This window comes from Montipora capricornis, chromosome 7, assembly GCF_036669925.1.
Source record: "Montipora capricornis isolate CH-2021 chromosome 7, ASM3666992v2, whole genome shotgun sequence".
Classification (NCBI taxonomy): Eukaryota; Metazoa; Cnidaria; class Anthozoa; order Scleractinia; family Acroporidae; genus Montipora; species Montipora capricornis.
The window spans coordinates 27224027-27237322 of record NC_090889.1 but is presented as its reverse complement, the minus strand read 5'-3'; the positions used below and the strand labels follow the sequence as shown (position 1 = coordinate 27237322).

Genomic DNA, 13296 nt, shown 5'->3' with positions numbered 1-13296 from the left:
CTTTCCATCATGTGGTCGGCTTGGCAGGATTAGCTTGAAGGGCTTCTGTGTGAATGAGACCACAATTGTGTGTAACAGCCAGAAGTCAGGCTACTTAGCCAAGTGCTGGAGCCTCCCTCAAGCTCAAGTCAAGTGATGGCAAAGTTTCGGCGAGTTGTCTTATTGATAATAAAAGGATCGAATGGAAAAGAAGCCTGCTCCATGTTAATCATTTTATTGAAGTCTCAATCTTATGTAGCTGAACAGCTGAGAATAATTGCTCTTTTTAATTGAGGAGACTTTAATTAAATCATTAAATCGAAGTAAAATACACTCCAGTTCCCCACACCTTGACCAAGTCCAATCACATTGAAGATACAAAACACGTGATTGAATTTAAATCTCACCCGGGAAGATCTGGCACTATACAGTCGAACCGATTTTGAACAATTAGTATATTTACTCGAAAATTCAGCAATTTTGTCTGCAGCTTTGCTATTTTACGCTCTGAGAAAATCGCAGAAAGCCTGTAGTCGTCTTCAGAAGACGTAAATGGCGGTATCAAGTTTTGAAGGTAAGTAACTCGATAATTAATGAGCCGTCGTATTTTGTGTAATTTATGTTGAATCCGATCCCCGAGAAGTATTTGACAAACGATTTGACTTCCTTCTCAAGGAGGAGTTTCCAGAGATAATATTTAAATATCTTTGATATATCTTGTTGTAGAAAAACGAATATTCCCATTTGTTTTATCACACTCTTTAAGTCGCTTTGGTAGGATTTGTAATTGATTTACTCTTTGTACCTTGATAAGGGTTTTCCTGTAATGTTGATGGCGCAGTCGATCTCATAGAGGATGAAAAATTCGATTTTGATGTACCAATATCTCCAACTGGGTGTGATGGCAGGTATTGTGCCCGTTTCTGGCTACGTTTTGATTAAGTTAAGTTTAAAGTATGCTTGGTATTTTTACATTTAATCGTTCGTTGTTCAAAATAGCTGATAGGGTCATAATTTAGGAGTGCTCAGACAGTCTTGATTAATATTGATTATATCTTGATTATATCTTGATTAATATCACAAAGAAGGAATCTCATTTTATTCCATTTATACCTTTTTATCTTATAAGTGATGAACAACAACCAATGTTACTGGCTGTCTAAGATCTTTGTGATTATGTCTCAATTAGTGTAGCAAAGCATGATTTGGAAGATGAGGATGAAGTGTTTTTTGGGCCCATTGGTCACAAAGAGAGATGTGTAACAGTCAACAGTGATTTGCATGCTGATTGCAAGCCGATGAGCCCCCTAAATGGTGAACAGATTGCTGAACTTTTCAAAGAGGCCACAGCTGTTTCTTTGTTCATCAAAAGTCAAAGCCTGAGCTGTAATGCAGATGAGAGTAAAGAAAATGAAAATGGGGAAAATTGTATCACTTTATCAAAAACATTTACCATTGAAGAAGACCAGAATGATAATTGTCTAGCAGAGAAGCCAGACCAGCTAAATGACTTGAGTTTCACTAAAGAATCAAGATCTCCACCGGAAACAATCTCAGAGGATAATAATTCATCAATGCCTGACTGTTCAATTGGTTTAAGAGTTCCTACAACACCAAACCGTGTCTTGCGTGAGAGCAATTCTCAAGTTCAGCCAAGTATGCCATTACCATCACCATTCAAAGCACGAGAAGCTCGTCCATTAGCCAATGTTTCCAAATTTGCAAGGTCCAAACTTCCCAAAACTCAAATGACTCTGAAGACTCGAAGCTGTTTTAATTCAGTAAGTTGGAAAAGGAAAAGGAATATTGTTGATCATGGCCCACAAGATTGAACAGTCCAATTAATTTAAGTATCACTTTGATTATCCAAACCTCTCCCTAATACAGACTTTCTTCTTAGGTCCCCTGTTAATATTAGGGAGCTTAAGCAACGACAATGGCGGCCGCAACGAGAACGTCATCTCAAAATATAAATTCGCGTTGTCTTAATCGCTTCGTGACTATTTCAACCTTTTTAATATGACAAAAGTGTGGTAGTTACTCAAGAATGACACTGGTCGGAACGGCGCTTAATTTAGGGGAAAAAATGAAAATCTATCCTCAAGTGCTGACGTTCTTCATAAAACCGAAAATTTGGCTATTTCGCGTAGTTTTTTTGCTGACGATGGCAAAGAAATAGACCAAAGTGGAAAATGCTCGTGCAGGGCGTGCAAAGCTATTGTTTTTGTCCACTAAATATGCAAATTTGTGACGTTCTCGTTGCCGTCGCCGTTGTCGTTGCTTAAGCTCCCTATTAACAAGCAAAGACAAAGCTCTTACTTTTTGCATTAACAAAAAAGCAATTGAATTGACTTTTGGCCTGTTAGTGACAAAAGTGAATCACAATAGGTTGAGACTGACACCTTCCAATGCAATTATTATTGTTAAATATCTGTCTTCAATTATTATCCTTAATCTCCAGTTTCAGGACTAGTTACCATGATGGTTTCTGTGAGTCATGACTGATGAATTTGATAAATTTCTTTTTGCAGCCTATAAAAGCAGAGCATGTTTATGGAATTATAGAGCCCTGTTCAGACAAGGTAAAATAAAATTAAACAAAACACTAAGACAAAAAGTAACTAGGGCTGTAATTTATGTCAGCATTCAACTGCATTGTTCAGCATTGAAACACTGAAATTATTCAAATTACAAGTTTCACATATTTCTGTTATAACAGTGCACCAATGACAGGATGTAGAACAAACTAACACCTGACTTCAGTTGTTCAAAAGGTGGCTAATGCTCTCCACCAGATACATAATTACTATCCAGAGAATGAACACAAGCAAAACCAATAAATTGAGTTAGAGTGAGTTTCAATGAGTGTCGTAAAACCAAAACCAAAGCAATTACTTTGGCCAATCAAAAAGAGACAATCCAGTAAACCACTCAAAACTCAAAGTAATTACTCGTAGCCGACACAAAGCGCGGGAAAATGTCCACGCGCAAGCCACGATTGGTTTTGGTTTCACTTCTGATTGGTAGGGAAAATGGCGCGAGAACTTTCAACCAATCACTGAGTGAAGTAAATGCAAAACCAAAGCAATTTGCTAATTACTTTCGACACTCAATTGAAAACCGCTCTATCCAGTGGATAGTGCTATCCACCCTTCGAACAACTGGGGCCTGACGAGCTTTCAGATGGTTTGATACTCTAGCAGAACCAATCTCGTGGTCATAAGTTCAGGTTCCTTTGAAGTTTGGATGTTTTTTTCATCTTTTCCTTGCAACTAGGATTATCTTTGACTCAAGAGATCAAACACGTAGAAAAAAAATAACATGATCTGTCACTGAGATTGGCCGTTTTTGTTTTGTTTTGTTTTGTTTGTTTCTATAAGGTTCAGGTCAAGTCAGGCTGTAATGGTTTGTCACCTATAAAGACTAGAGAACCAAGGTAACTGGTACTTAAGTTTTTTGTCTGTTTATCACTTTGTCAGGCTATAAAGTTATGATTGATTCATAAAAATCTGTTTTGTTAGTAACTTTGAATGTTCTCTTAACAGTACATGTTAATGCAAACATAAGGTAGTCAGGCAGAGCCACAGTGCATGAGTGGACAAACTGATCTCCACTCTTTTTCACTCCAGTTCATGATCTTTTATGTTTGAATCGACTCACTCTGGGGAGTAACATAGAGGAGCTTCATTAGGATCTATGATGCTGATGGGGATGAAAACGACCCAAAATAGTAATATGATTGGTTCAAAGTGGAAAAATAATCGTGCTACGTACAGCACATATTTTAGCTCATATTTTTGTGCTACTCTGCATAACGAAGACATGAAATCACCAAATTTGAGGTTTTAAGGATGAATGCAAGCATACAAATTCCATGCTCATTTTGATGTATGATGTACATGTATATAATTTTAAAATATATATATTATTATCATCATCATCATTATTATTATTATTATTATTATTATTATTATATTAGAAGGTTCTTTCTCAGTGAAATTTTCCTTTGAATGCAGAGATAGTTATGGCCAAACTTCAAACAAAGGAGATTCCTCATTTACAGAGCCATCCAAGGTAGGTGGATCTGTTTGGCAGAGTTCTATTGATCTGGCCACAGTAGTTCAAAAGGTGGATAACGCTATCCACTGGGTAGTGATTTATCTGGTGGGTAGCGCTATTCATTGGAACAACTGCGGCCTGGTGGAAGCGTTGAGTATAACCTGGAGTCATAACGTGATCCTGACCTGAACTTGACTGCACTGTGCTAAACTGAAAAATGACAACTGAACGATAATTTGCCTTTACTACCTTGACAGCAGCAATGTTTATTATGACAACTGTGTCTCTAAGTGGACTTTGGGTGCCTGAGACATCCTGGAGCTAATCCACTATTTGCAGCCAGCTCCAAGATGGAGACTGCACCGATAGCTGGCAAAACCTGAAACCCAGCCATGAGCCCCCACACCCCTGAGAAGACAGGCACCTGTCACACTGATAAACAGTGAAAAGTAGAGGGGCGGGGAAGGGAGGGGGAAAAACACTAAATGCTGCACACAAAATACTCCTTCCTGTGACATGGATGAATAAGCTGCACAACACAAAGCACGAGGAATCCAACACATGCACAAATATAACAAAACCATGGACAACAATTGACAGCAGTTGCTCCCAGTTGTTAACTCAGTTGAACTGTATTTAACCTTGTACACCTGCTTAATATATAATATAGGCTTCATAACCATGATCTATAATATACAATTTGCAACTCTTTTTGGTATGTTTCAATGTTACATCATTCTGGAACTTTCCTGTAGTCAGAAATTCATCAATATCATACATTTTAGAACTTTCCATAGAAAATAACAAGAATCATCTACCTTTTCTACAACCTCCTACATAGTTATATCTTGAGAAGAAGAGCCTTGATTCTCGCAAATTCTTGGCTAAGACACAGGTGACAAATTATTTCACCCCCTAACTCCTCTTTCCACTTTGATTTTTCTCTTTCTGTGTATATGTTTCCTCTTTTTGGTTTTGGTTTCGTTTTCTCCATTTATTACTTTCAAGGATATGACAGAAAGCAGAGTGATAGCCCGGGCTATTTATCTCTTATTGTGCACAGAGTTAAACTTAGTGAAGTAATGAGAAGACTCCACTCTCATCCAAGTTACCAACCATTTGATATTTGTTGGTTCCCTCCTTGTTTCCATTGTTTTTACCCCAGGTGTTCCAATTCTCCCCTATCCTCTCAAAATCAACATTTTTCCAAGGAATTGAACCCAGCCTTTTCAATAGATTCTACACTTAAACATTTTTTATTCTTATCATTACATTTATAGTTACGTTTTTCATCTCAAAGTGGCATAAAGCCACCAGGATTTGTTGTGCAACTGAGGCGCCGCCGCACAAGCTCCACTTCGTCAGCCTCTTCACTTTCAAGTGCATTGTCACAATCAAATCCTGATCTGAATGAGACCTTCACCATCCTTGATTCTTCTGTTTCTGATGCATCGTTGATTCCTTCTGCCTGTGCACGTAAGGTCCCTGCAACAAAAGCTAGTCTGAAGCCTTTAACTGGAAGTAGTGCGCTGTCAAAAAGAGGGTCAAATGTTATGAAACCCAAAGGGAAACCACAGCCTGTGAAAGCATTGCCACAATCTGGGAAAGTTAGCACCAAAAAGGCTCCACAGATTTCGAGGTCACTTGGCAGTACACCAGGAAAGCAAAAGGGGAATGGAATGTCAGATCAAACACTGAGGAAACCTCGTACACCCAGTGAAGTTCAAAGATCAAAGTCATTTACAACTCCTAGAAAAGCAAGCTTTACAGCCAATGAGCATCATAAGGGCAGTTTGAACTCTGAGCAGCTTGTGGATAACTGTCGTCAGACACCCAGTGCAGTACAAAGGTCCAAATCCTTTACTACACCAAATAATGCTGGTGCAAAAAACAGGAGCAGCATTTCAGTTAGACTTACACCATCCAAAGAAAAGGACCCTGGACTTCCAGCAACACCCAGGAGGAGAGCAAGCAACAAAACAACACCAAGAAAGAGCCTGACTACCATCCCAACACCTGTGCGAAGACGTGGCAGTGCTGTGGACACTTGTGCAACAAGTAAAGCAGGCCCTTCTCAGGCTCAGACCAGAAGCAAAGCTCTTCTCAGGCCATCCACTCCCAATGGTGGTAATTCTGAGGTTAAGGCTGTTGTTACTCCACCTAATGAGGGTAAACCTTCATCCGTTGTTTTAAGTAAAATATTATTGTACTTGACAAGTTTGCTTTATCTTTATGGTAACATTGATTTTTTTTTAACCGTCCACTTGCAGTTCCCAGCAAGGTTATGAAAAGGAAGTCTCTGAGTGCAGGTGGACAGAAGCGACGTTCTCTTCTCCCCACCCCCATGAGGAATAACAAAGTTACAAAATCACAGTCGCAGAAGTTGAATTCAAGCTCAAAAAAGTTTGGCTCTCAGGGGTGTCTTCCATTCAACATCTCGCCATCTTCAGAGTCCATTGTGCCAAGAATTGCCGGGGGATCCTCAGATTCTCTTGTAGATGCAAAAGCTGAGGTGTTGAAGTCAACTTCCAGTTTATCTGATCCCTTCTCTCCAGTACCTCAGACAATTTCTGCTCATCCAATCATTGATTCTTGTGCCAGTGGAGATTCACTTCCAACAAATTTGATTGAACTGTCACCCACCTTGCCAACTGAAGTAAGTGACCACAACTGGAATAAAAAAAATCAACAGGTTCAAGTGACATGTCTTTTTTCCCAGCAATTACAACCAAAATTGGAATAAATTGAGAGCAAATAATAAAAAATAAACTAAAAAAAAATAATTACAGCATTTAGGATTGCTTTACCTTAATTTTAGCATGGTCTTAGTTTGAGCAGGGGGTTAAGGAAAAGAAATGCATGTCACAGTAGGCCAGGATAACATCAATGCTGTTGCTGAACATTTTATTTTATGCATCCATGTTAAGTACAGTAGCCACACTCCTCAATGCTGTCAAATGTAAATCAGGAACAGGGATAGCGCAATGGTGAGAGCACTCACCTTCTACCAATGTAGCCCAGGATTCATTCCCGGATTCGACGCAATATTATGTGGGTTGAGTTTCTTGGTTTTCTTTTCTGCTCCGAGCAGTTTTTCTCTGGGTACTCCAGTTTTCCCCTCCTGTCAAAAACCAACATTTGGCTTGATTTGTTCCGATTTCAGTTTATTTGTAGTCTCTCCAATTACATGTAGTAGAGCATTCATGCTTGACTAAAATAATAACCTTGAGATTTAAATAAAGTGATTATTTTTTTTTTTTTTGAAGCAAATCACTTTACAGGAATAACTTTCTTTTAAACTTTTATATTTTGCAGGGAAATCTTATTGACTTGTGAACACAGGAAATTGTTATCAAAATGGCAGTGGCACCCATCACAGTCAAAGAGTCCAAGGTTGACATGCAACCAGAAAATGAGACTTGTTAAAGGACAGGGATAAAGCTAAAAGAACCAGCTTCTAGCAAACTGCACTTTTCCAGAAATGCACTCTTCTCCTTGACTATCATAACATCATTATTTTGTTCCCAAAGACTGGTGACAAATATTGTGAAGTACCCACCTTACTAACAGTGATTTGGATGTAAACATAAGCTCCCTTAGCCAAACAGGTATCATACTGACCTTATTTTTTGTAAATAGATTGAAAAGAAAGCTGTTTCAAGTTATTTTGCACTTTGTGTAATTATTGAAAATTGCATGGGCATAATCCATTTGTGCAGTTCCAGACTAGAGATCAGCTAGAATCTGCCTCATTTCCAGCTTTCATTTCGCCCGAAATTTCACATCCTCGGAGACCCAGGGGTATTCAGTCAAGACACGATGAGAATCGGGACTGGCGTAAAGTTCAAGTAAGGCGAGAAGAGCCTTACTTGAAAACTGTACACCAGTCCCGAATCTCGTCGCATCTCGACTGACTGCCTCTGGGTCTTCAAGGATGGAAATTTCATTATATTTTGCCGAAAAGTAGCGAAATTCGTTTGCATTCTTTTTGCACAGTACTGTAACAAGGTGCTTGAGCACCAGAGAACAAAGGGAATGGGATAGCCAAAGTCTCTCAATTTCTCCTTCCTCTTCCTATAATCCTTTTGGTCAGTAAGTAGCATTATTATATGGCTCTGTCTCACAAGGACTGGGAACTATCAAGTTCACGAATTTGATTGGCTGAAATCGATATTGACCGCGGTCTAGATTTTCCCATCTAGACTGGCATCTAGACCGGTAATGTTTTGCAGTGAAAAGATGCAAACTAAAATGCAAAAATATTGAGTATTCTCTTCTACCAATATTTATTTATGGAAGTGCCGAACAGCGTGATGACAAAGGAGAGGATGACGAGCAAACTTTGACAGAATTAAGTTCAGCTCATCGCCACTCATCGCCGTTCGCAAGCAAAATGTCAGTTAGTACAAACCAGTTACATTAAACGAATTAAATTGTTCTTGTTTGCCATATAATAAACATCTTATTAACCGAGCTTAGTCAGTCTGTATGGGAGAATCTTGACCGAGGTCGTGTGTACAGACCTCACTGCGTTCGGTCTGTACTCACGACCTCGGCCAAGATTCTCCCATACAGACCTCCTGCTCGGTTAAAAAGAGCTAAATATTATTGTTTGCATTGTGTAAGAAGCAACTTTATATGAGTCAGAGGTTGATATAATTATAATAATAATTTACAAGCCAGCTATAAATGTTCTTGCCAACAACATACTTGATCAAGTAAGGTAGTTAAAAGTTTAATAGAGTTTAAGTTTTAAAAGTCGTTAACAGATAATCAAGGATGAATTTTTCAAAATGGTCCTTGTCCTTTGCAGATGTTGCTTTGTACAACAAAATATAATTTCTAGATAAATCATACACATAAAACTATGCACTGTGAATAGATTCACTGGCAGGATCCATCATCTAAGGTATGGGTAGAGATCCTATCAAAAGTTTGTATACATGTGGAGTACAGGAATTAAAAATGATACTTTGAGCTATGAAGAACAGCTCATGGAAATTCAATGACCTTGTAGCAGTCCTTTGAAAAATCATTATTTTGAAATAAACAAGCAAACCCATGGCAGTAAATTCCAAACTTTGTCTATTAATTATATTAATGAATTAATGCTAAACACCATTTCTTCATCCCAGCTTCAATTAGGTATACACATCAATTTGTGAAATGCTTCATAGATCATAGCTGTTAAGGGCAGAACAAAAACTGACCAACTATTTATTTTAAAGGGGTTATTTCACCTCATTTTAGCATGTTTATGGGAAATCTTTAGTTAATTACGAGTTTAAAACTCTAAAATGGTAATGTGTAATTTATAAAATTAAAAATTATTGTGACACCACAAACAAGATGATTCTGAGCAAAAACGACCTTTATCCAGGCAATTTGCCATAAACTTGAAAACATCCGGCCAACCTTTTCCAACATTACCCAAATGCAATCTGTTTCAATCTTGTCCATTTGTGTCCTTTCACTTCATTTCTTTTATGTTGTTCAACAGTTTTAAGTGGTTATTGCAATGTTTCATTCTGCTTTTCGGGCATTTTGGGTGTCATAAAATTACAACATTTAGCATGACATAGCCCCTTTTAATGTTTGAATGTTATATCAACTGCCTCTTAATCCAGCAATTACCATATTATTTAAATTTAAAACCGCCATTCTGACCACCATTGCTTCAAGGAGTTTATCATTATTTCTCTATGATTAGTTCTCATTAGTAATAATCTAACAAATCCAGGCAACCCTTTCCATTTTTGTTTTATTAGGAAACCTTTGTCTCCTGGCAAAAGTTTCAGGAAATGACCAGACACATTACAGGAAATTACAGAAGTTTATTGTAATTCTAATAATGGTTTGGTTGTTTTGGCAAAAACTAATAATATTATAAATATGGATAAAGAGGTTTCACCAGGGCACTGGGAAAACAGAGCTGTGAAAATCTATGGCTGCCTTACACTTCTAAACAAATTTAAAGTAACTTCCCATGAAACATCTCAAAGGTATTGAATTTAACAATGTCTTCCTATCCAAAACCTTAATGAAACCTGGGTGATGTTATTATGGCAGTAAACTCTTGAAAACATGTTCCAATATCTTTTTGTTACCACATAAATCTTTGCACCTCTTCTGGGTCATGAGCCCATTGAAATGGTTTCTTCAAAAATAAATGAATGGTTATGGCATTAACACAGACATACAGGAAACATTCCATAAATAACCTTGCATATGACACAAGTGGGATGTGAAGCCGAAATAATAAGTATGGGATAATAAAATAACGGAATTCCAGAAGTTTTTGTGGAACAGTTACCATAGCAACACAGCTATAGAACATGAGAACCCAAAGGCTATGTTGTCTGGCAGCTAATTTACTATGAATACAAAATCCTGCAAACATGTAAAGTGGTACAAGAGCATATTTCAATGACCAATGTCTAGCATAAAATTTCCGCCATATGTAGAAAGGATAATGACGATTATCGGCAAGCAGGTAGTCATGGACATAAGTAAATTTGTACACAAGAACAATCATGAGAAGTGCTATTAAAAGTACCCCTATGAATTTAAATGTTTTCTTGAGAGTTTTGACAAATTTGAGATAACCTAGGATGTCATTTGGAGAAAGAAGTAATGGACAACTGAATGATAGAGTAAACAACAAAAGATAAAAAAGCTGTGGAAAATTTAGGCATGCTTTATGTTGAGTTTTGTCTCCCACAGCAATTCCACCATTCCAAAGTATGAAGAGTCCAAATATGAGAACAACTGCACCATATGCCCACAGCCTCTTGAGCAGTTTTGAAAAATGTTTGATAAAACCTCCACAAAACATCTTGAATTCTGTTAACAACGCCAGTGAATTGCTAGAATTTGATTGGTCAACAAGTGGTTCTAAAGTTCGCAACGCAGCCACTCCAGCAGTGAACACAACCCAAATCACATTAGTCTGGCGAATGGCAACTGACACAAAGCCAGCTAGTGCTGCTGACATGTGATTTCCACAGAGACCAAGGTAATACATGAGTAGCACAAAGAATACAGAGCTGGAATCGGTGTAGTACAGGAAAGTGAAGAAGAAAAGAACTGGAAACACGATGAGGACAAGAGCTGTGGCTGAGCACTTTGTCACAAACTCTTCATTGAACCATTTTGTTGCCTCTCCCTGTTGAAAAAGTGAAATACTAATCAGAATCTCATAGGTTGGACGCCTGTCAGAAACACTGCTATTTTTCCAGAGTGTGCCTACACTGGATATTTGACACCCAGTTGACATTTCAGTCCAAGCAATATGATTGGACAATCAACATCTGAATCTACATGTACATGCTCTGCCCAGAGTGTTTTTCAGCAGCCAATAGGCCTTTTGCATGATTACAGCATATGCTCAAAATTCACCACCACGCCTCATTTGCAAAAAATTATTCACATCATCTGACCATGCAATACTGTTCGCACATGGGTTTTCTTTACAAGTTTGATTTTCAAGGCTTGGTCATAAAATTAGCAAGTCAGACATAAACATGCACAAGAGCAATTTTATCTCAACAATGAAGCACTTGTCTGTGGCAAACGCTTGTCTAGCTCTGAGACTTGAAAACTATTTCCTTTCCAAACTGAAAGAATCTCTACATTTTAGATGGATGTTGTTTTAATCGTTTAGTGTATTGGGACCTTAGTAACACATTAAGTCCATCATCTCGCTCAACATCATGTTGTGTCATTGTTTTGCCGTAACTGAAACAACCCAAACCTTAACAAAAATGCTAACCTTAGGCTTAAACATTACTTCTTAGGCCTAAAGTTAGCATTAGTTGAGTTTGCGTTGTTTAACTATGGTGAAACAATGATCTGCAACCTGCAATTTTACACACTGCAGCCCCTGCAGAAGTGCAATGTTCGGTGACTAGGCCAGCAAACAATGTTTGTTTGACAACAAAATGTTGGGTGAACTTGCTTGATTTACAACCAGATCATTAAAAAGTTTTAGTACCACTCAACTAGTGGACTAATGCAAATCCTGTATTTTGATTGGCTACGCTACTAGAGGACTATTAGTAATAGTCCTCGCGTGGCGAAAAGCGTGACACTTTCTTTCGTTTTATACCCAAATAAATATTTGTTCAACTTGCATTTGCTAACTTTATTATTGCCTTTTCTGTCCGACTAGTTGGGTGATACTAAAACAATTAGACCCTTCGCCCTCAAGGGCCACGGGTCAATAGCCCATGAGGCGAAGCCGAATGGGCTATTGACCCGTAGCCCTTGTGGGCTACAGGTCTAATAATAATTATTGTTAAGTATTAAGGGGTGGTTAAACATGTTTTTTTAGAGAGACATTGGACAGAAATCATGAGAAATGTAGGATCATTTAGCTACGGTTTCATTTTGATATTGTGCTGTGCATTACTCTACAGGTTCAATGATGATTCTCCTTCAAGAAGCTTAAGAGGGTTATCAAAATAATCCATCTCCCACCTTGTGTCCTTGAGCTTTTTTTACATCCACAGGACGGTGTAAACGGAGCAGAAGTTGTCTCAAAAGGCAAACATTTCCCAATAGAAATGGTATATTCGTAAAACGAAGGAAAGCAGTTGAGCATAACGCATGCAACGTTTTTCCACGGAGAAATGATAAAACTCGTAAGCCCACAATCGACACAAAGTACATCCCAGGCAAGGTTGTTATCTTCGGGTCCCAGTCTCGGAACTTGTAATGACAGTATTTCTGAGCTTGAGGTATGTGAAAAATCTCATCCATGTATGGTTTTGGTTGCTTAGCGTTAAACTGAATGAAAATTCCCACAGACAAAGCCAACAAAGCAGAACAGAACGAGAAGAACGGAAAGGCCGCCATTTTGATTCCGGAAACATGGCATTATGGGAACTACTTCTTCTGAAAAGAACATGGAAAGGAGCTTGGGAATGAAGACTTCGGAGCCCGCGCGGTAAGAAATCCTTTTTTAAATTTAATTACATCCACATGTTGAGTACATAAATTAAATTGTATTTTTACAGAAATTCCGTCATTTGTATATATGATTACTTATTAATGATATCAAGAGAAAATTAGGGGACAGAGAGGGGGGCTCCCGGTCCAGCCCTTGGGATATGTCATGTCTACGAAAGTTATTTTTAGACGAGCGGAAGTCTTCCGAGACGTCCGCATGCAGGCCAACTTCGGTCCGATGTTTGAAAGAAAATAAATATTCATCAGCCTTCCACGTACGCCGTCATTTTCTCTTTTCATTAAGAACCT

General features: G+C 38.2%; 2 protein-coding genes across 2 annotated transcripts; one reads left to right on the top strand and one right to left on the bottom strand.

The window, feature by feature from the left end:
* Positions 1-389: 389 nt before the first annotated feature.
* On the top strand, positions 390-9105 carry LOC138056702 (G2 and S phase-expressed protein 1-like). The gene is made up of 9 exons (XM_068902560.1): positions 390-553; positions 794-887; positions 1169-1760; positions 2511-2561; positions 3360-3415; positions 3996-4053; positions 5319-6207; positions 6309-6694; positions 7354-9105. Exons 1-9 carry the CDS (start codon positions 532-534, stop codon positions 7372-7374), a joined length of 2169 nt encoding a protein of 722 aa, XP_068758661.1. The 5' UTR covers positions 390-531; the 3' UTR covers positions 7375-9105.
* Positions 9106-9852: 747 nt separating this feature from the next.
* Positions 9853-12925, bottom strand: LOC138056703 (dol-P-Glc:Glc(2)Man(9)GlcNAc(2)-PP-Dol alpha-1,2-glucosyltransferase-like). Its single transcript, XM_068902561.1, has 2 exons — positions 12517-12925; positions 9853-11203 (listed from the first exon to the last, which is right to left on the bottom strand). Exons 1-2 carry the CDS (start codon positions 12892-12894, stop codon positions 10142-10144), a joined length of 1440 nt encoding a protein of 479 aa, XP_068758662.1. The 5' UTR covers positions 12895-12925; the 3' UTR covers positions 9853-10141.
* Positions 12926-13296: the final 371 nt, after the last annotated feature.